The sequence below is a fragment of the Cricetulus griseus genome, chromosome X (assembly GCF_003668045.3).
Source record: "Cricetulus griseus strain 17A/GY chromosome X, alternate assembly CriGri-PICRH-1.0, whole genome shotgun sequence".
Taxonomy (NCBI): domain Eukaryota; kingdom Metazoa; phylum Chordata; class Mammalia; order Rodentia; family Cricetidae; genus Cricetulus; species Cricetulus griseus.
The window spans coordinates 29,398,899-29,421,087 of record NC_048604.1 but is presented as its reverse complement, the minus strand read 5'-3'; the positions used below and the strand labels follow the sequence as shown (position 1 = coordinate 29,421,087).

At 41.5% G+C, this 22,189-nt stretch overlaps 1 protein-coding gene across 2 annotated transcripts; it reads right to left on the bottom strand.

The window, feature by feature from the left end:
- Positions 1-1,603: 1,603 nt before the first annotated feature.
- Positions 1,604-21,866, bottom strand: Upf3b (UPF3B regulator of nonsense mediated mRNA decay). 2 transcript variants are annotated; one of them, XM_027431952.2, is made up of 11 exons: positions 21,611-21,866; positions 20,664-20,770; positions 20,418-20,524; positions 15,065-15,163; positions 12,623-12,733; positions 10,297-10,340; positions 9,722-9,904; positions 9,288-9,326; positions 7,200-7,360; positions 6,104-6,404; positions 1,604-2,575 (listed from the first exon to the last, which is right to left on the bottom strand). In XM_027431952.2, exons 1-11 carry the CDS (start codon positions 21,764-21,766, stop codon positions 2,432-2,434), a joined length of 1,452 nt encoding a protein of 483 aa, XP_027287753.1. In that variant the 5' UTR covers positions 21,767-21,866; the 3' UTR covers positions 1,604-2,431. The 2 variants fall into 2 exon arrangements, with proteins under 2 accessions (XP_027287753.1, XP_027287754.1); XM_027431953.2 differs by lacking the exon at positions 9,288-9,326.
- Positions 21,867-22,189: the final 323 nt, after the last annotated feature.

Sequence of the window (22,189 nt, the reverse complement as noted above, 5' to 3'; positions counted from 1 at the left end):
CATTGCATACATGTATACAATTGACAAAGAATAAAAATAGTTTTAGTGATGTGAAGAAATATAAAGCCATAAGCTAGCCTATTAGTAATGGCCAGCAGGTGTCACATTAGGTGGAGCTGGCAGGAAGGAAATCCGGCAGAAGCTCAAGAATGCTGTGCCCCATTGCTTGTCTGTCATGGGGCAGTGTGGGTAGGGAAGAGATGCCCCCCTTACCCATTGCCCCTCACTGCCTGCAACAGACTAAAGCTGACCCTCCCCCTCACCAGCTGCAGCATTCAGGCAAGCAGGCCCCGCCCTTGCCTAGACAGCACAGCACAGCTGGCAGGGTATTTGGAGGTAAGGGTGACAGCAAAGGACAGCTGTCCCCATTACTCATCTGACATATGGCAGCATGGGCAGAGGAGAGATGCCTGAGACAGGTGGAGGAGCTGGCCATTAGGTCATAAGAGCCTGAGAGCTGTCCCTACCCCTCACCAGCTGCAGTGCTGAGAAGAAGGGCCCCTGGACCTCACAGGGGCAACACAGTAGAGCTGGCCCTGATGGTGTTGGTGTGGAAGAGCAGACCCTGAGGGCATGAAAGCAGGAGAACTGGCTCCATCCTTCACTGCTGCAAGAGGTGCATTAGCTTGGGCAATGCTGGAGAGCCCATCCTAGTGGTGAGGACAAGGAGGAGCTGGTGGGCTGATAAACCCTGAAGCAGCCTGGGCCCAGACCTAGGATTATGGACTTGACCAGCCCCAACATCCACTCCACCCCATCTGTGATCTGCTGGAGCACATGAAGGGACCTGACCCGCAGACCCAAAGCTACAGGATCTCCAGGACACAGGGCAACAACAGGATATCCAAGAGGAGGCCCAGTGAGGGCCCAACATTAGTAGTGTAACAGAAACCAGAGGCCGCGAACCAGATTCTTTGCAATGAACACTTGCAAGTAAAGAGATATGGACAAAAGGGTTTACTGTGTGATTCACTGTGTCACACTACAGATTCCATGACGAGATTTTTAATTTTTTCCTTTTTTTTCTTTTCCCTTCTCTTTTGTTTTATCTGAGAGGGGATGCAGGGGTAGAGGGGGATTAGAAGGGACAAGGAAATGAATGGGATCAAGATACACAATGTAAAAGATACATAGAATAAATAAAGAGGAAAAAAAGAATGTTGTGCATTTGTTGTGTGAAGGCAGTCTCACTTTCTGGCACAGGTTAGCCCTACATCCTACTATGTAGTCCAGGATGACCTCAAATTCATGTCAATCCTCATGCCTTGACCTGAGTGCTGGCATTGCAGGTTCGAACCACACAGACCAGCTTCATTTTGTTACAGTAAAAGAATGGTGAACCATGATCTGACCCCTCTTTTTGGTGGAAAATTTCCTTGCCTACTGAAGGCAGAAATTAATATCATTTATGCCCTTTCAAAGTTCCCAAGAAGTTAATTCAGTATCAAATGTTTAATCTCTGAAAACCAACAGCTACTTAACAAGGTTAATAAAGTCACTTAGCTTGGGGCTGGAGAGGTTATAGCTGAGTGGAAGAGGCCCTTGATTCCATTCCCAGTCCTATAAATAAGCCAGTATGTGAATAAATAAATGTACTTTCATATTTGAGTGAATTCAAAATTTATTGACAGCAATACAAAACAAGCTATGACTGAAAGCTGCCATTTAACAGGAACAGATATTGGCGTAGTTTCCGTCCTGGAGAGGGTATGCACTTAAGTCATCACACCTAAGATAAAACAAACACTAGATTGTCAGCAACTAAACAAGGATTACACTTTACCTATTAATAGAAAAAATGCTAAAGGCAAAATAAGACATTTACAAATATTTTTTGATGCTACTTTCACAGAAGTAAACAAAACAAGCTATAATTACAAAAACTTCAGACACAGGATATAGATGTAAGGTGACTATTAATCTTTTCCATCAGCCGTAATTTGTTCTATCCTGCACTCTACTTGTGCTATAATTACATGCTTGTTGCTTCTACACTACCAAGTCAATGGTTATCACCAACAATGCAAAATAGTTAGAGCCCAACAAGACTTAGTGTGCTTCTGCTCCATTCCAACTAAGACACTCCAAGCCAGGATTTAGAACACCTGTTGATTTTCGACCCTGCTCCTTTTTGGCTTGTCAAAGTTAAGTCCTTACTTGACATTTTTCACTTGCAATGCTCTTCCTACCTTCTTTTTCTGAGACATTAAAATTGTGAAAACTGCAAAAGACAATGAAATTGTTCTTCTGATTCTGAGCCTGCAATCTTATTCCTGCTTAGACACACTACACTCCTCTGCAGTGCACCCCACCAGCACAGCGACCCGTTTTCTTGTTCTCTGTTCCTTTGCCCTGAAGGCACTTCTGGATAGCATAATACGTGCTCTTTGGCTGCCTGGACAGTCAGGACACCTATGGCCATCGGGACTTCTCACTCCTCTCCTCCTTCTTTTCTATGGCTAATACCACTTTCCTGCTTTTTGTCCACTGGTGAATCTCCAGGCTTGTCATCAGGGGGACAGAGTCGACTTCGGCTTCGAGCTCCTGGTTGGTAAAGCTGCATTGCTGGACGATCCTGAAACAAAACAAAATATTCATGTTACAACACTGTTACTCTTCTTGAACATGGGGGATTTTAGAGACCTAAACTGTACTTTCACATACCCCCCTAATCAAGTTATACCAGGTCAAAGACCTGAATGTGTGCTACATAGTCCCATTTCCTCTCTCCATCTGAAAAGTAACCTCTTTCTTTTTTTTTAAAGGAGGGATTGAAACAAGAGCCTTGTGCATTAGTTAAGTGCTCTACTGAGCTCCATTTCCAGCCCCCTTTTTATTCATTCTGAGACAGGCTATCACTAAGTTGCCCAGGTAGACCTTCAACTTAACATCTTCTTGCCTCAGCTTTCTAAGTAGCTAGGACTACAGGCCATCAACACTAGCTATAGCTGCTGTCACTTCTTTATTTCACACAGGCTTTCTCTGTGTAGCCCTGGCTGGCCTCGAACTCACAGAAATCCATCTGCTTCTGCCTTCTGAATGCTGGGATTAAAGGTGTTTGACACCATACCCAATTAACAGTCACTTAAGAATCACATGTCTGGCCAGGCAGTGGTGGCGCAGGCCTTTAATCCCAGCACTGGAGAGGCAGAGACAGGTGGATCTCTGTGAGTTCAAGGACAGCCTGGTCTACAAGAGCTAGTTCCAGGACAGCCTCCAAAGCCACAGAGAAATCCTGCCTGGAAAAACCAAAAAAAAAAAAAAAAAGAAAAGAAAAAAGAAAGGAAAAAAAAGAAAAAAGAAAAAAACAATTGACAAATCTATTGCCTAGTTTTTGTTTTTTTTTAGTTTTTTTATTTAGTTTAGAAACAATCATATTTTACATATGAATCCCAGTTCCCCTCCCTCCCATTCCCCCACCAATCCCCCATCCCACCCCCCATTGAGGGTGAGACCTTCCATCGGGGATCATCAGTCTGTCACATCATTTGGGGGAGGGCCTAAGCCCTCCTCTGTGTATCTGGGTGGAGAGAGTATCCCTCCTTGGGGAATGGGCTCTCAAAGTCCATTTGTGCACTAGGGATCAACACTGGTTTCACTGTCAGAGGTCCCATAGACTCCTAAGTGGTACCCACTTTCAGAGGGCTTGGTTCGGTCCAATCTGGTTGCCGAACTTTCTGATTGGGGTCTGTGTGTTCTCTCTTGGTCAGGTCCACTGTTTCTGTGGGTTTCTCTAGTATGGTCTTGACCCCTCTCTACAACTATATTCCAGGACAGCTCAGTGCTTAATAGGGGGAGCCATTACAAATTTAAAAAGAAATCTGGCACTAGGGGAATGTCCAGAGATCTACAAGGATGACCCCAACTAAGAATCTAAACAATAGTAGAGATACTACCTTAAATGCCCTTCCCCGATAATGAGATTGATGACTACCTTATATGCCATCCTAGACCCTTCATCCAGTAGGTGATGGGAGCAGAAGCAGACACCTATCGCCTAGTTTTAAAATAATAATATTTTTATTAATTCTTTGAGAATTTCATACATGCATATAATGTATTTGCCTAATTTTCAAAGCTATCTCAAGATTACTTAATTAGCTCTTAATTTTTTAAATGTCAAAACTAAAACAAACAAGGGTATGGTAGTTTGAATGTAAATGCCCCCCCCAAACCTCATAGGGAGTGGCACTATTAGGAGGTGTGGCTTTGCTGGAGTAGGTGTGGCCTTGTTGGAGGAAGTATGTCACTGTGGGGGTGGGTTTTGAGGTTTCATATATGCTCAAGTTATGCCCAGTGAGACACTCAGTTCACTTTTGGTTGACTGCAAATCAAAGATAGAACTCTCAGCTCTTTCTCAAGCACTATGTCTGCCTGCTCCATGCCATGTCCCACCATAGTGATAAAGGACTGAACCTCTGAACTGTAAGTCACCCAATTAGAGTTGCCGTGATCATGGTGTGTCTTCATAGCAGAAGAAACCCTAACTAATATGACAAAGGACTAAGCTGTGGCTCAGTAATAGATGCTTGCCTAATCTGTGCAAAGCCAGTTTTAGATTCTTGGCCCTAGGGAAAAAATCTCTGGAGAAACCTTAACAACCTGCCTGTTATTCACCACCAGTAAATTGCCCTTTTTGGTGGAGGAGAGAGAACAGGGCCTAAGGTAGCCCAGACTGACTGACCTTCAACATGAACTCCTCCCATCTCAAACTTTCCAGTGTTGGGATTACAGACATGAGCCACATTGTCCCATGTAAAAAATTCACTATAAAATCCCAAACTACCTAAAATATGTTTAGGATGGGCTGGGGTTTTAGCTCAGTGGTAGACTACTTACCTAACAAGGTCCTAGCACAAATATATATTATATACATATATAATATAGGTAAAAATATTCATTAGATATAGACATTAATTTTGAATGAAAACTTTGGCTGGTAAGATGGTTCAGGAGGTGACTTTGATCCCTGGGGCCCACATGAAAAAGGAAAGAGCCAACTCTTGCAACCTGTTCTCTGACCTCAACTTGCACACATACATTAATTAAATTTTAAAATAAAAAGCCTGGGAGCTTCCCTGAAAGCTATGAGGTTAGAACCGAAGTAAATTGCCATCAACTTTTGAGAAAATGAACTCTCACTGTATTGTCAAGGCTGTTCTTGAACTCCTAGGCTCCTGTGATCTTCCTGCCTCCACCTTCCTAGTAGTTGGGACTGCATGTTTGCTAAAAACATGAGCTCAAATTTAGGTACAACCCACCAACCCAACAGGTGGAATTTTAGAATCAAGATTCCTCAGTAAGCCAACAAAATCATGGACTTGAACCCTCAGCAAGTCCTCTGTTTGCTTTATGACTGTATCACCCTAGACAACTTATAAGCCATTTTAAGAATTTAGAAAGTGGTGGGCTGGGGGTATGGCTCACAGGATACAGTGCTTGTCTAGCATGTGTGAAGCCCTGGGTCCAATCAGACCATAAACTGGGAATAATGATACAAGTGTGTAATGGCAAAACTTGGGAGGTAGAGGCAGGAAGCTAAGAAGTTGGAGGTCATCCTTAGTTACACACTGAGTCCAGGGCCAGCCTGGGAAACATGTCTCAAACAAAACAATAAGAAAATCAAAACCAGGGGAGGGGGAAAGAGGGAGAAGGGATTGACATGTGAAATTATAATTTGTAAAAATTAAATAAAAAATTAAATAAAAAATTAAATAAAAAAAGAAAATCAAAACCATAAAAAGAGTAATAGAGAATAATAGTAAGGATAACCAAGAAAGAATTGGGGTGTGTGACTCAGTAGAGCACATGCTATGCATGTAGAAGCCTCTTACTCAAGGTCAAGGAGCCCCCTTTGCCCCCAAAGAGAATTCAGTCAAAAAAAAGCAAGTTAGGGTGCTGGAGAGATGGCTCAGGGGTTAAGAGCACTGGCTGCTCTTGCTGTGGTCCTGAGTTCAATTTCCAGCATCCACATGGTGGCTCACAACCATCTATCATGAGATCTGGTGCCCCCTTCTGGTGTGTATGTGTACAGGCAGGCAGAACACTATGTATAATAGATAAATATATTCAAAAAATAACTAAGTTTAATGAAAAGCAGCACCTTGTTCCTTATGCGGTCTCTCTTAATCACTTCATCTTTCTTTTCAATTTTGTCTGAGGCACATATTGATTCTGGATTCTCACTCTTCTTTCCTTTATCTCGAAATGCTTCTTTCTCTCTCCTCATTTCCTCTTCCTTTCGTTTGAAAGCCTTCTCTTTCTCATAGCGCTCCTTCTGCTGCTGCCTGCGGCGTTCTTCTTCCTGCCGCTTCAGCCTCTCTCGTTCTCGCATCATGCGCTCCTGATCTCGTTCATAATCCCGATCCCTGTCTCTGTAATCTCTGATACTCTCATCATCAAGCCTGCGTGAAAAACAAACAAGAGGGCTGGAATACAGCTCGGTTGACAGGATGGGTGCTTTACCTTATGATGTATGAAATGCCTGGGGTTCAAGTCCCAGAACTGTAGGCTGGCCTCAAATATCTGAGACCCTATCTGAAAAACCTAACAGAACAGAAGAAAGGAAGTGAGAATGAGTCTTCAAGCATCCTGCCATTGTAAATGCAGGAACACTGTGATGCTAACTTGGCCATCCTACTGAGGGTGTACTGCTACAGCTGAGGAAAAAGCAGTAGTGTTTTAGAAAACAAGCACAACCAGAAGTCAGGCTGGAGAGCTGGCTAAGAACCTACTGCTTTGGCAGAAAACCCAAGTTCGGTTCCCAGCACCCACATCAACTCCAGCCACAGGAGGATCTGACACCTGTGGCCTCCTTGGGCACTGATACACATGTGCACATAGCCACACTAGACACACCCACACATGCACATAACTGAAAAATTAATATAAATCTTTAAAAAAGAAAAACCAAAGGGCATTCACCTAGATGAAGACACTAGAATATGTGAAACCTTTCCTCTTCCCTCTCCACCCATATAAAGCAATTCACTGGATTTTTGTTTTGTTTTGTTTTTTAACAGGGTTTTGGTCTAGGCTAGCCTTGAAACTAGCAATCCCTCTCCCTTAGCCTCCTGAGTATTATTACAGGCAAGTACACTACTCCAACCAGCAAGTAACTCCATGTAAGTACAGGACATGGCGTCTTCATTAGTGGCTAGTGATGAAACATGGCTAAGAGCTCTCAATTGCTGACTGACCTCTTTGGCTTTTCATCCTTCAGTTCAACATCAGAACGCCTGGGCAGAGTACAACTTTGCCCACTGGCTCTTTCTTCAGTCAGATTCTCTTTGTCCGGTCTCTTTGCTTTGTCTCTTTTATCAAGTTCTTTTTCATCTCCTTTTTCTGGTTTCTTGAGCAGCTTTTAAAGAGAAAATGTTTATTTTTTATTTTGGTGAAAGGGGCATTGCCTTCTGATTCTATCGAAAATCACACAGCATACTAAATACTTTAAATTTAGATTCCAGAAGGCCTCTTATCTTTGCCATTATTCTCAAACTTCCAGGCAAACAACTAATACACAATAGTGATTTACTAAAAGGTTGCTACTATTGTGAAAGTGTCATTCCTTCCACAGGAAGTGGTTTTATCATCCTGTGACAGTGGGATCAAGATTTGAGACAGTTTCTCACTATGTAGCCCAGGGTAGCCAGGAAATTACAATCTGTCTATATCTGTCTTCCTTAGTGCTGGTTAAAAGTGTACACCACCATACCTGGCTACACGTCAAACTTTTAAGTGAGTCAATTTTTTTGTTTTTCTTATGTGTACATACTTGGAATGCCAAATATAATTACCAAAGAAGAGATCCATTGTGGGAATGATTCTGCCTTAAGCCTGAGAATAACATATTTATGATGGTATAATCACATTATCACTAGAGATAAATAGCAAGAATTACTTGGGATTGGATTTTAAAAATCTAAAAGCGTTATACAATAGAATGCTGAAATTCCATCTCTACTCAATGCCACAATGCCACTTTTTCTGACATCATTGCTATAAAGAGGTATCATGGATACCTGTTAGGTGTTGGATAAGCAGAGATTCTTAAGCAAAACAAAATATCACAGTAAATGCATCATAAGAGGTTCATCTCAGGGAGAAGGCATCATGCAAGTCACCAAGCAAAAGGCAAAGGAACCACAGGACTTAGGCATGAGCTACTTCAGCACACACAGCCACTACACAAGGAATCGAAAATGAAAACACAAAAGGTCCCAAAGGAAAATGAGGGCAAATGTGCAGGTTTCATTTGAAGTGTTCTTATTTCTCTAATGAACATCTACTTGTATTAGATGCCAAGATGTTCATTATTACTCTAAGAACATCAGAGAAGCATGGCTTGCTCATCATGAGGGAGAGCAAGTCAAATTACTTGTGGCATGGTGGACAGAGACTCAGCTGGAAGGAATTGAGGTGTAAGCTTCCCCTGTATCAGCAATGTTGAGTCCAAAGGAGACTGAGGAAACCCCAGCCCCCCCTCCAGTTGCTGTATTTCCAGAAAGGAGAAGAAGGCAACCATGCTGTCATATCTGTTCTCAGACTTTCTGAAGGTCTAGCTGTTGAGTACTTCTCTGGGATATTCTCTGGGATATTCACTGGAGCAAGGACTGCCCAAGCCATGCCCTTGGGAAGGAAGCAGCAAGGCTGAGATCTTTCTATAGGTTTTCCTCTTCCTATATGCAATGTAGCAATAAGCGTCTGCTGATCACAGATTTCTAGATGCTAGATGGTAACTTGGGAATCACAGGAGAGGGGAAAGCAATTAAGGCAGGGTATTTGTCAATACTTTCCCCCCAGGGCAGCCAGTTAGGAGAAGTATATAAGAAGATGAGAAGGTGCTATATAAACTGACTTTTCTCTGGTTACACAGCAGAGCATCAGGGTGTCACTTGCGCGCCCTCTATTTTACTCTGTCCTATTTTATTGAGGTAGGTACTGGAACTGCAGGCTAGGCTGGCTTCACACTAAACCCTTAATGAATCATCATGCCTGGTTTGGGGTTTCCTTTTTTTTTGTTTCTCTGTCAGGCTGGCCTCAAACTCACAGAGATCCGCCTGCCTCTGCCTCCCAAGTGCTGGGAATTAAAGGCGTGCACCACCAACGCCCGGCTGGGGTTTCCTTTTAAAGAGAGATGTCAAATAGCTCAGCTTTCACAAAGATCCAAGTCAATCTGAAGGGGTTTCAGCACGTAACACTACCACCACCACCAAAAGTTGTTATTTGCTAAAACCTGTGTGTATGACATGATACTAGGTGCTCTGTATCATGTACTTGATCCTTACATTTTTCTGATTCACAGCTTGTAACAGAAACCTGTGTACCTGAAGACAGTGGAAAACAAACAGATGAGGCAACTTCATGTATCATTTATGAAAGAAAAGCTGAAAAAAAACCCCAAATGCATGCAAGCCAAGCCTAAGTCCTCATTTACCAGGAACTGAGAGACTAGCAACCCACATAGCAAACATTATTAGTGACTTAAACAAAACAGGTCTGCAATGAAGGACAATAGCATTGGATAAACTACTGAATGCTTCTAAGTCATCTTAAGCTTAAAGCATAGCACTATTAGTATGATAGGAAATCTTTTTATTTCTGTAACCCCACAAAAGTGCAAAAAAAAAAAAAAACAAAACTTGCAACAACACCAGGCTCATGCATAAATAGATACATGCAGTTTTCAGTGACATGCAGTCCATTTCTGTTGTTTTCATACCTTAATCTTTGGTTCATCCTTTATTTTTTCTCTTTCTGGAACTCTTTCTATCTTCTTTAGCTTTTCTATATCTTTTCTTTTTCGTTTCTCCTCTTCTTTCCATTTTCTTCTCTCTTCTTCTCTTTGTCTTTTCCTTTCTATTTCGCGTCTCCTCCTTTCTTCCCTCTTTTCTTCTCTCATTCTCTAGAAATACCAACACAATCCTTCTGATTACATAAGTTCCAAAACCCCAACTAGCCACAAAGGCATTATGGATGCCTGACTTCTTTCCTACTTTCTACAACATCCTTAATACCCATTCTCTGGAGAATTAAGACTGGAACGGGACCTGATCCCACAGTTTCCTCTGTATATTCCCTGAGGTTTCTAGGGAATGTCTCTGGGACAGCAAAGCTCTCTCCAGGTCTGCAGGGTAAGCCCCTAGCCCACCACCAACATGAAGATGGCTAAAGAAACTAGATCTTTAAGGGCTAACTGTGGGAAGATAGCTATTTCCCATGTAGGATCCCAAGGCTCTCAAATGTTTATACACTGTGAACTAATAAAGAACCAGAACTACAAAAATGAACACTCACCTGCTTGTTCTTCAGGAAGCTCAAAAGTGGGGTTGTCCTTTTAGCTATAAAGCAAAAGAAGATTATTAATAATGCTTATCAAGCCTGGAAAGGATTTCATTTTCAGCTATCCCTTGCTACCCACTGAAGATGGGGGAATTACACCCCTTACAAAAACCACCCTAATAATCCAAACAAGTTGTATATTGTTCTATTTCAAAATGCTGGCTTAAAATAAATGTTTAAAAAAGTGAGTGAAACTGGGTGTGATGGCACACACCTCAGGAGGCAAGAGGATTAGGAGTTGAAACTATCCTTGGCTATATGGTTATATTGTTTTTGGTCAGCCTGGGACACATAAGATCCTAGCAAAAATAAATAAATAAATAAAAAGACACCGAGAAAAGATAGTGAATAAACTCCCATTGAAATACTGAAAGTTGGGGCTGGAGAGATGGCTCTGCAGTTAAAGAGGACTGGCTGCTCTTCCAGAGGCCCTAAGATCAGTTCCCAGTACCTACAAGGCAGCTCACAATCTAATGTCCTCTTCTGGCCTGCAGGCATACATACAGACAAAGCATCTGTACATAAGAGAATTACTAAAAAAAGAAATACTGAAAGTAATTTCTAGTTGGTAAGACAGAAGTACATTCTTATCATATAGGAGTATAAGTCTGTTGGACTGGAAAGAAACTGAGGGCAGGGGCTTGCGCTACAAATACCTGGTCTATTTCTACTTCTCGGAATTTATTCTAAGGAAGCTACCAGACACGAGAACATTCTGCATATTCATTAATAGAAACCAAGCTTTAGAAAGTTATTTAAGTGGGCTGGAGAGATGGCTTGGTGGTTAAGAGCAAGTAGTGCTACTGCAGAAGACCTGAGTTCACCTCTCAGGATCCACATCAGAATTCCAGCTCCAGGCAATCCGAAGCCTCTTGTCTCCCCAGGCACCTGCACCCATGTGCATATCACCTCCCCCATATTAATATTAAACAGTAAAAATGGGCTGGACACAGTGGCACACTAGGGAGACAGAGGCAGGAGGATCTCTGTGAGGTCATCCTGGTCTACAGAGTGAGTTCCAGTATAGCCAGGACTAGAGAGAGATCCTGTCTCAAAACAGCAAACAAAATAAAAATAAAAAAAAATGAATTAAAAAAAATTTATTTGGGACTGGAGAGATAGCTCAATGGTTAGGAGCACAGGCTGCTCTTAGAAGTCCTGAGTTCAATTCCCAGCATCCACATGGTGGCTCACAACCATCTGTAATGAAATCTGGCAGCCTCTTCTGACATGTAGGCATACATGCAGGAAGAACACTGTACATACAATAAATAAAATTTAAAAAAAAAGAAAAAAAGAAATTTATTTAAATTCATTGAACATGTCTTTTCTTAAACTTTCTTTCTTTTTGTTTGTTTAGAGATAGGGTCCAATAAGGCTTAGGCTGGTCTGGAACTCACTCACTATGTAACTAAGGATGGTACCCTTTTTTTGTTTTTTTTTTTTTCAAGACAGGGTTTCTCTGTGAAACAGCCCTGAATGTCCTAGAATTCACTCTAAATACCAGGCTGGCTCTGAACCTGGAGAATCACCTGTTTCTGCCTACTAAATGCTGGGATTAAAGGTGTGTGAGACTATTGCCCAGGTCCACAAGGATTGTCTTAACTTCTGATCCCCCTTCCTCTACTCTCACACCTCCCAAGTGCTGGGATCACAAGGGTATGCTACCACTACTGCTTTTTGTTTTGTTTTTATTTTACTTTTTTGAGCCAGCATCCTGCTCACTAAATTGCCCAACTGGCCATGAACAACTGTAGCCCAGGCATGCCTTAACTTTCTATTCTCTACCTCAGCCTTCTGAGTAGCTAGGATTATGGAACCAATTTATGGAATAAATTACTAGGAGTGGAAATCCTGGTTTAAACACTATGCCAGTAGTTAGTGTTGGTTGCTTAAACCAACATCTACGTTAAAATTTCTTAGATTTTCAATTTTATAATAATGAATTTCAGTGTTTTAGATTACCAGGTCATTTTTAAGAATATGAACTTACTAGGAGACACCTAGCAAAGGTTCACCATTGGCTAGGCATTCTGTAATAAGTTTTAAACTATGTATACTTATGTCATAGCTGTGTAACATGAAGAGAGCCACTGGAACCTTGTCTCACAGGTCCAATGTCTCAATCCTGTGAGGCAGGTAGTTACTGTGCATTCAAGTAGAAGCAGTCTCAAGAGAAGGGAGTGACTGCAAGATCACCCAGCTGCCAAATCAGGCAAGAGGAGACAGGCTTAGACGGTCTAATGAAAAAGCCACTGGCCAAAATCCTTTTCCTACTTACCTATTAATTCTCGGTTTTTGGCTTCTATTTCTTCCAGCAGTGTCTCGGGAGTAGATGTCATTTTTTCATTATCTGTGGCATAAGTCTCCAAAAATTTTCTGTATTCTGGATCTAAATAAGCATTTAAGGAGCCAGAAAAGAGACTTTAATCAACAAAAATGTATTACCTAGGATAGATATTTATCTAAAAAGATATTTTTCTACTATGTGGAATACTTAACAGAAAAAGAGCACCCACACAAGGTAGATTACTAGGGCTATCTTGGAACTCATCCTACTGATACCCACCATGGGAGTCTGGTATAACAGACGGGTCAGGAAAAATGAGAGACCATACATGAGAACACACTGTCAAGATGTGTAACCCTGCCCCAGGCCTGGGGATGCAGCTCAGTTTGAGAGCACTTGCTTGGCCTGGGTGAGGCACTAGGTTTGAGCTCCAAGATTTCAGGAGAAAAATCTAAGGCCCCTATTAATTCAGAGCCATACTTAAAGGAGAAAGGGAAATTCATTAACAGTGTGTAGCAATTTGTACATGGGCACACCCCACACTATGAAAACTCAACAGAGGAAAGTGCAGTGTTCCAAAAAGATAAATTAAGAGGCCAAGTCCTAGACATGGCTTGGAAGAGTGTGGTGATTACTGGAATTCTCTCCTAGATACCTCTGTCCCAAGAAAGGGAAATACACCCAAGTCATTACATTGTTTGCTCTTCGACATTTTTATATAAATTTTTATTTAAATTAGAAACAATCTTATTTCACATATCAATCCCAGGTCCCTCCCCTCCCATGCCCCCCACCAAGCCCCTTAGCCTTCTACATTTAATATCTGCAATTTCAATAAAAAGCTGTGTGCTTGAGTCTTTTCTTTATAAAGTACCTGTTATAGCAAAAATGACAGAAATTCAACAAGATGATTCTAAAAGATCAATGTGATATAAAAATATTCAGGCTGAGGCTGGAGACATGGCTCAGCGGTTAAGAGCACTGACTGTTCTTCCAGAGGTCCTGAGTTCAATTCCCAGCAACCACATGGTAGCTCACAACTGCCTTGAATGAGATCTGGTGCCCTCTGCCTGCATGCAGGCAGAAGACTGTATACATAATAAATAAATAAATAAATAAATAAATAAATAAATAAATAAAATCTTAAAAAAATATTCAGGCTGGTGGTTGGATGATGGTTAAGTGGTTAAAAAACACCTGCTGCTCTTGCAGAGGATCCAGGTTTGATTCCCAGAACTCAACAGTGGCTCACAACCTTCTGTCACTCCACTTCTAGGGGATGCACACCCTCTTTACCTCTGAGGTCACCACCTCTGCATGTGATACACAGATATACATTCAGGTAAAACACCCAAACATATAAAAATAAAATAAGAATAAATACTGGGGCAAAATCCTTATCCAATACAAGAGTTAGACAACAGTTATCCAACATAATGTTACCGAAAACTCAAAATCTGGAGTTGGTTTTACCTTACATGGAAATTATTCCAGTTTTTCATTCCTGTATTTCTGTTTAGCCTAATAACTATGTGTATTGTTAATTACATATTCAAAGCTTAGGAGATTAGCTTTATATGAAGTTATTTGGAGATTAAAAAAAGGGTTTTTTCCCCTTGGGTGGGGTGTCCCTCAAGATGGCTCAGGGATAAAGACATTTGTTGTCAAACCTGATGACATGAATTGAATCCCCAGGACCCAAATGGTAGAAAGAAGAACTAACTCCTAAAAGCTGTCCTCTAAAGTCTATACTTAAAATCCCCTCCTACCCCCATTATATACATTAATATTTTTTTACAGTTGGGGGGGGGGCTAGAGAGATGGTTCAGTAGTTAAGAGCATTGACTGCTCTTCCAGAGGACCCGGGTTCAATTCTCAGCACCCACATAGTGGCTCACAATCACTTATAATTCTAGTTCCAGGGAACCCAATGCTCTTTCTAGCCTCTCCCTTTACCAGGCACACAAGTGGTATATAGACATACATGCAGACAAAATACTCATATACATAAAATAAAAAAATAAATATCAACAATTTTTTACAATGTTTTTAACCATAGGCCAAACCTTATTTTGAAAAGATAACGGAAACTAAAAGTTAAATCACAGCAACGGTAAGAGGCTGCAAGAAGCGGTTAACATCATTTAAAGGCTGATTTTTCTCACCATTTTGTAATGAGCAGACTCAGAATGCTCAAGACTACATTGCTCAGTGGTGGAGGAATGAAATGCCACTAGCCAAGGAGAACAGAAACACCGTAGAAAACCCATACCCACTCTAACAATTCAGCAAAGCTTCCAAAGGCATAAGATTTCTCATTAACTCTGTGTATGTTTTCTAACTTAATATATCGAAGTCTCACTCACAAAAGTATTATGCAAAAGAACTAAAAAAAGCCAACAACAGTAGCATATAATTGGAGCTATACTGTACCATCATCGATAGTCCCAACTTTTGTATCTCTTTTCTTAATCCTCTTTTTCGCAGCTTTTTGAAACGGTGCGAATTCTACTATAGCATGATATTCCTGACCTGTTTAGGGAAAAAAATGCCATCTTGCTTTAACAAAGAAGCTGTCAAAAGTGGGTACAAGCAAATCAGCCTACTGTTTTCTAGACCTACTTAGCAGTCATTTGAATAGTCTCCCAAGTGGCAACCCTTACAAGATTAACACAACCCTAGAATCGACACTGATAACTAAAGACATGATAGCAAGCTGGGTGTGGTGGTACGTACCTAGAGTCTCAAATATTGGGAAGACTGAGGCAGGAAGATTGCTTGAGCCCAAGAGTTTCAGGCTGAGCAACACAGAAAGATCCTATCTCAACCAACAACAAAAAAGATATGACATAGAAGTAAATGTTCACTGAAATTCAACTTAAAAAATGTGGTATTTTGATATGTGAAAAGAAAATCTACAAATTAATTTTCATTACAAAATATATTACAGCATGGCATAATGGATTGTTGTCTATAACTCTAGCACTAAGAAGGTTAAAACAGGAGGGTCAAGAGTTCAAGGCCAGCCTGGGCTCCCTAGCAAGTTCCAGTCCAGAAATCCTAAATAAACCAATGAATATTAGACATTTCTTTCTTTTTTGAAAATATTTTTATTTATTGCATATAACATTTTCCTTCCATGTATATCTGCACTCCAGAAGAGGGTACCAGATCTCATAACAGATGGTTGTGAGCCACCATGTGGTTGCTGGGAATTGAACTCAGGACCTCTGGAAGAGCCGTCAGTGCTCTTAACCTCTGAGCCATCTCTCCAGCCCCTTTTTTTAAAATTTCTGTAATTTTTTTGTTTTGGTTTTTTGAGACAGGGTTTCCTCTGTGTAGCTTTGGAGCCTATCCTGGCACTTGCTCTGGAGACCAGGCCTGCCTCTGCCTCTTGAGTGCTGGGATTAAAGGCATGCACCACCAACGCCTGAAATTTCTTAAATAAGCAAATGTTAAAAAATATTTTTTGGATGTAGGACACCTCACGTAGTAGCCACGGCCAGCCTCAAAGTTTCTATGCAGCTAATAATGTCTTAAACCCATGATCTTCCTGTCCCTACCTCCCAAACTCTGGGATGAAAGGGCTGCAATGCCCACCTAGGTAAGGTAAATCTAGAGACAGTATGGTGGCACATGCCTGTAATCCCAATACTCACAAGGAGGACTGCCATGAGTTTGAGGCCAGCATGAAATATAGAGTGAGACCCTGTTTGGGGATGGGGGAAAGATACTAATTGTTTAGAGATAGTTTGTGGGGTGACAACTAATGAGTATGGGGTTTCTCATTGGGATGATGATTATAGTCTAAAATTAGTTTGTGGTGGTGGTTATACAACTCTCTGAATACATGAAAAAAAACGCTGAACTATATTCTTTAAAATGGTATATTTTATGGTGTGTGAATTATATCATCATAAAACTATTATTTTCAGTAAGGTATCAATATTGAATTTGACAAATGTTTTTAACTTCATTATGACTAACATTTCACAGTATAAAGTCACGTATGTTTAATCCCAGCACTCGTAAGGCAGAGGCAGGCAGATCTCTGTGAATTCGAGACTAGCTTGGTCTAAAGCTAGTTCCAGGACAGCCTCCAAAGCCACAGAGAAACCCTGTCTCGAAAGAAAACAGAGACAGGAAGATTGTCACAAGTTCAGGCCACTCTGGTCTACACAAAGATACTGTTTCAAAAAGGCAAAACAAAGTAAAAGAAAAAGACTACATTTTGCACAAATTATACATTCTGTCAATGTGAAATTCACAGAGTAGGGAAATCCACAGAGACAAAGTAGATTAGTTGGCTGCCAGGGCTGGGTGGGGGTGGACAGCACGGAGTAGAAGACTGCTAATAGAGATAGGTTTCTTGGGGATGATGAAAGCAGTCTAGAATTAGAAGAAATGGTTACAGAACTTTGAGAACATACTAAACCCTACTAAATTTGCACTTAAAGATGGTGAATTTTATGATGTGTGAATTATATTTCAATTGAAAAAGAAAAATGGCCAGCCAATGGTAGCACACAACTTTAATCCCAGCACTCGGGAGGCAGAGGCAGGTGGATCTCTGTGACTTCCAGGTCAGCCTGGTGTACAAAGCGAGTTCCAGGACAGCTAGGGTTGTTACACAGAGAAACACTATCTCGCAAAACAAAAAGGAAAAGAAAAATGACTGCTAAAAAAAGATAGACCAGATCATTCCCACTGAACAATGTCATACAAGGTACAGAATACTATCTTCTCAGATAAATGAATAAATTTAATTAATAAAATAAAAAATACTATCTTCTCTCCAGTGGCATATAGACATAAGCTAGAATAAAATAAGAACTGGAGTTGGGTTGGTGGACATAACTTGTAATCCTACTACATGGGAGATGAAGGCAGGAGAATGAAGAATTCCAAGCTAGCCTAGGCTACATGACCCTGTCTCAAACACAAACAAATCATGAAGGAAACATGGTTACGAAAATCCTAATGTACGAAGAATCAGGTTAGGTGAATAACTACTACATATTTGAGGAGTAGAAGAGATAAAACCAGACTGAAAGCACAGTGGAAGAGCAACTGGGGAAACAGACAAAAATAAAACCAGAACCTCTACAGAGTTAGTTCCAGGTCAGGCTCCAAAGCTACACAGAGAAACCCTGTCTTGAAGAAAAAAAAAAAACAAGCAAAAACAAACAAACAAAGAAAACAAAAAAACTACCCCCCCCAAAAAAAAAAACAAAACCCAGAAACAAGGCAAGGCAATGGAGGCTACAACTTACCAGGATGAGTTTGGAATTTTTATTTCATAACCATCAATTTATGTCATTGCTTCAAAAGGTTAATTTCAAGTTTGGGATGTAACTCACTGACATGGCCTAGTATGTGAGAGACCCTGGGTCAAATCTTCTGGACACATATACACAATGAATTTTATGGCAATTTAGCTAATGTATCAGAAATTGAAAAACAAGAAACCCCTGTAAAGAGACAGTGGCTGTCTACACTTTGGCTGATGACACAGAATATAAAGTATAGATAAGTCTCTGTAAAGAATAGTTTAGGGGCTGGAGAGATGGCTCAGTGATCAAGAGCACTTCTTGCTCTTAGATCTGGGTTCAATTCCCAGCACCACAGGCAGCTCACAACCATCTATAACTCTCCAGTTCCAAAGGATCTGATGCTCCGGTCTGGCCTCTGTGGTCAGGCATACATGAATATTCATGGTCAGACATGAATATGGTGAACAGACATACATACGGGCAACACTCATATACATAAAATAATTTTTTAAAGATTTTGTTTGTTATGTGAACAACATTCTGCTTCCATGTATATCTGCGCACCAGCAGAGGGCACCAGATATCGTAATGGTGCATGTAGTTGCTGGGAATTGAACTCAGGACCTCTGGAAGAGCAGCCCTTGCTCTTAACCTCTGAGCCATCTCTCCATCCTGACAAAATAATTTAAAAAAATTCATGGTCAGACATTAAATAAAAAAACACAACGGGCTGGTGAGAGGGCTCAATAGGTAAACACATTTGCCATCAAGGCTGATGACCTGAGTTCAATTCCCAGAACCCTCATGGTGGAAGGAGAGAATGTGTGCCACAGCCTTCAGACACAGAAAATAAGCAAAACATGTAATAAAATTGTTAGAGAAAATAATAAGTTGATAAGACTCATAACTTGTATCAGATGTAAGAGATAAAGAAATGAAAATATTATTACAACTTGGAACCCTGAGCTAAATGAGAAATCATTGCTATCTACTAGAATAAAAGTGCTGGTCAGGAAAAATAGCTAGTTTGGGAAAATTGATAAAAGTTATGCATGGGTAAAAGTGTAACAGAGAATGACTTTAGCAAATGAGAGGCCCTGATTTTATTCTTTGTGCACACAAGTTGGACAAACACAGTTATCAAGCCTTCAGCTTTTATTGCCATATACCATAACAAGGATTTAATATTTGAAAACTTGAAGTAATTGAGAAAATAAAACTAGACAAGAAACCCTATTTACTTATCTATGATCATAAAACCAAATGAAAGATGACAAATGCCAACCTGGATACATTCTAACTAAATATTGCAAGTAACAGATAGCAAATAAAAAATGAGATAAGAGGGTTGGGAGATGGCTCAGAGGTTGAGCAGTATCTGTTCTTCTAGAGGTCCTGAGTTCAATTCTCAGCAACCACATGGTAGCTCACAACCATCTATAATGAGATCTGGTGCCCTCTTCTGGTGTGCAGGCAGAACACTGTATGTGTAGTAAATAAATCTTAAAAAATGAGATAAGAGTTCAGTCAGGCCCGGCGGTGGTGGGCGCACGCCTTCAATCCCAGCACTCGGGAGGCAGAGACAGGCGGATCTCTGTGAGTTCGAGACCAGTTTGGTCTACAAGAGCTAGTTCCAGGAAAGCCTCCAAAGCCACAGAGAAACCCTGTCTCAAAAAACCAAAAAAGAGTTCAGTCAGGGATGAGCAGTAGTGGCACACACCTTTAGTCCCATCACTCGGGAGGCAGGCGGATCTCTGTGAGTTAGAGACTAGCCTGGTCTACAACAGCTAGTTCCAGGACAGGCTACACAGGGAAACCCTATCTCAAAAAAAAAAAAAAAAAAAAAAAACAAGAGAGAGAGAGAGAGAGAGAGAGAGAGAGAGAGAGAGAGAGAGAGACAGAAGTTCATTGTTATACATTGTATATCATGGAACCAAGAACTTGTGTGTCTATTTTGCTCATGCTGGGGATGATACCCAGGGCCTCACACATAATTACATCTTCAGCCCAGGAGAGCAAATTTGACATTTTAGCTACATACAACTTTGTAGGAAAAATAAACAGTATTCTGAGGACTATTGACATAAAGGATATTAGTTAATATCTTTGAAACAAAAAGTCAACATTTGAAACAAGTTTAAAGTGTTACATAAGGAGAAATCAGTGGCAACTTCATTCACTGGACCAAACTAAAGAAATAAGTTAATAAAAATATCTCAGGATTACAAAAATCCTTCAAATGTTGCACATTTTACCTCAAAATAATTTAGAAAAAGTACCTATACAGGCATGGAGAAAGCATTGTTTTGTACATTGCTCTCCCCCCTACTTCCCTCCCTCTCCCCCACCCCCACCCCCCTCAAGAGTGCTCTTCCCAGGGTCATTCTATGTAGCCCAGAATGTCCTCAAACTTGCCTCTGTCACCAGAGCACTGATAATAGGCACACATCACAACCAGCTGCACACCTTCTCTTAAATGTAAAAATGGCCACTCTCCTAAATCTTATACTCACCTTTATTGTCAAGGAATACATAGCCATCAAATCGGTCCCTGAATAAAAGGATGTCTTCTTGGTTTTTAAAGTTGATATATGCTCTGGCAAACATATGAGGATACAGACTGTAGAGGGGAAACAGTTGTGTAAATATGGTTGCAGGTGTCTGGCTGAATTGCAAACATGTATATATTAAAGAAAGTAGCTCAAAAACAAAAAGTACAGAAGAGTGTTTTCCACCCCCATTTTTAATTTTTTTTTTACCTAGTATCATTAGCAAAAAACTCAAAATAATCATGCTCAGGCATAGGTTGAAGATGTTCCTGAAGCTGCTCCTTGGTCAAAGTGGGAGGCAATCTTCGAATTACCACCTTAGGAAATGAATGAGGAAAAGAAAATCAGTACACATCAACTTTCTGGCATACCCGAATCATGGCTCTTGATCGGCTTTAAAATACAAAAGCATTTAGAATAACCCTGAAAATACTCTGCAGCCCAAGCTCAGAATTAGTCAAAGGTAGAGAGAATGGGGGTTTATAAAACCTCTGGGAAATGAGAACTATCTGGCGCAAGGACAATCTTAGGTTCTGTTCTTAAATGGCAACCTCGCAGTTTAAAATCCATTTAAAAAAAAACGGAACTACTGGTAAACAGGTAGCCAAATTCCGATCTTTCGTGGCTGTAACGGAAGCATGTCTCTCACAGGTGTAACATACGCTGAAAGAACCCCCTCCCCATTCTGCTTAACATATGTAAAGATTTCGCTGAACGCCTCCTTCAAGGTCTGCCGCTTTAGGTCATCAGGTCCCTAAACGCAATTCCCTAAGTCGCCTCCATTAACACTTAACACCACAATGACTCCCACCCCTCACCCCCGCTGTTGAAAGGGCTATTTAGCAATTCAACCCAATTAAAGTTCCCCCTATCTTTACTGCCGCTCCCCCGTCCCGTGACCACCCACCCCACATCCGCAGCTCTAACTGAAAGCCTTGTCATCTGGGAGCCCCCCCCCCTTTCCCTCACGCCCCACTTCAGGGGCTTGATCCGAATCCGCTAATCCCATTCCCACCAGTGCGTGAGACAGTGCGAAGCGATTTTCATTCAGTTAGAAACGAGAGAGAAAGCCGGGAGAGGAAGAGCCCCATTCCCAGCCAACCTCCCCAATCGGTGTACACGTCCCGCCCTCTGTGGGGCCACCAGCCGATAAGCACCTTGCTCAAAGCGTCTTTCCTGTCTCTGTTGCGATCGTGCCTATCTTCCCCTCTGGCGCCTTCGGCAGTAGCTCCCACGCTGCCGCCTGTGGCACCCTGAGGCGTTAACAGGGTCACTCGCTTCTCCTTAGGCCTGTGATCTTTCTCTTCCTTCATGGCCACGGTTCACGCTCCTCAGAGCCGTGGCTCAGCTGCAATGCCGTTACGCCGGGCACCTACGACTCGCGGGTAGAGCCCTCAGGAGCTCCGCCCCTAACAAACGCCCCTAGTGATAAGCCCAGCCCGGCGTTCCATTGGGCTCTCCGAGATCTCGCGAGAATTTAGGGCACCCAGCTTCACTTGGGGAGAAGGTTTTAATACCTGGGCTTTACTTCCCGCCTGCCTAAACCCCGCGCTGCCCAATCCCCTAGCGGCCCACATTCCCTCGGGGCCCGCCCCTTCGCGGGCAACTTCGCCATCTTGTTTCGAGAGGACTACAACTCCCTGCATGCAAAGCAGCTGCCCGCCTAGTAGTAGAACGTGGGAATCATGCAGATGTCTCAGGGTCCCTAATTTTAACTACACGTGGTCATTTAATGT

Excerpts from the sequence above, each read along its gene's own strand:
- Upf3b (XM_027431952.2), bottom strand. The coding sequence starts at position 21,766 with ATGAAGGAAGAGAAAGATCACAGGCCTAAGGAGAAGCGAGTGACCCTG. Across the intron at positions 20,525-20,663 it reads TTTTTTGCTAATGATACTAG|TCTGTATCCTCATATGTTTG; the intron begins GTAAAAAAAAAA and ends TCCCCTCTACAG. Across the intron at positions 12,734-15,064 it reads AGTTGGGACTATCGATGATG|ATCCAGAATACAGAAAATTT; the intron begins GTACAGTATAGC and ends ATGCTTATTTAG.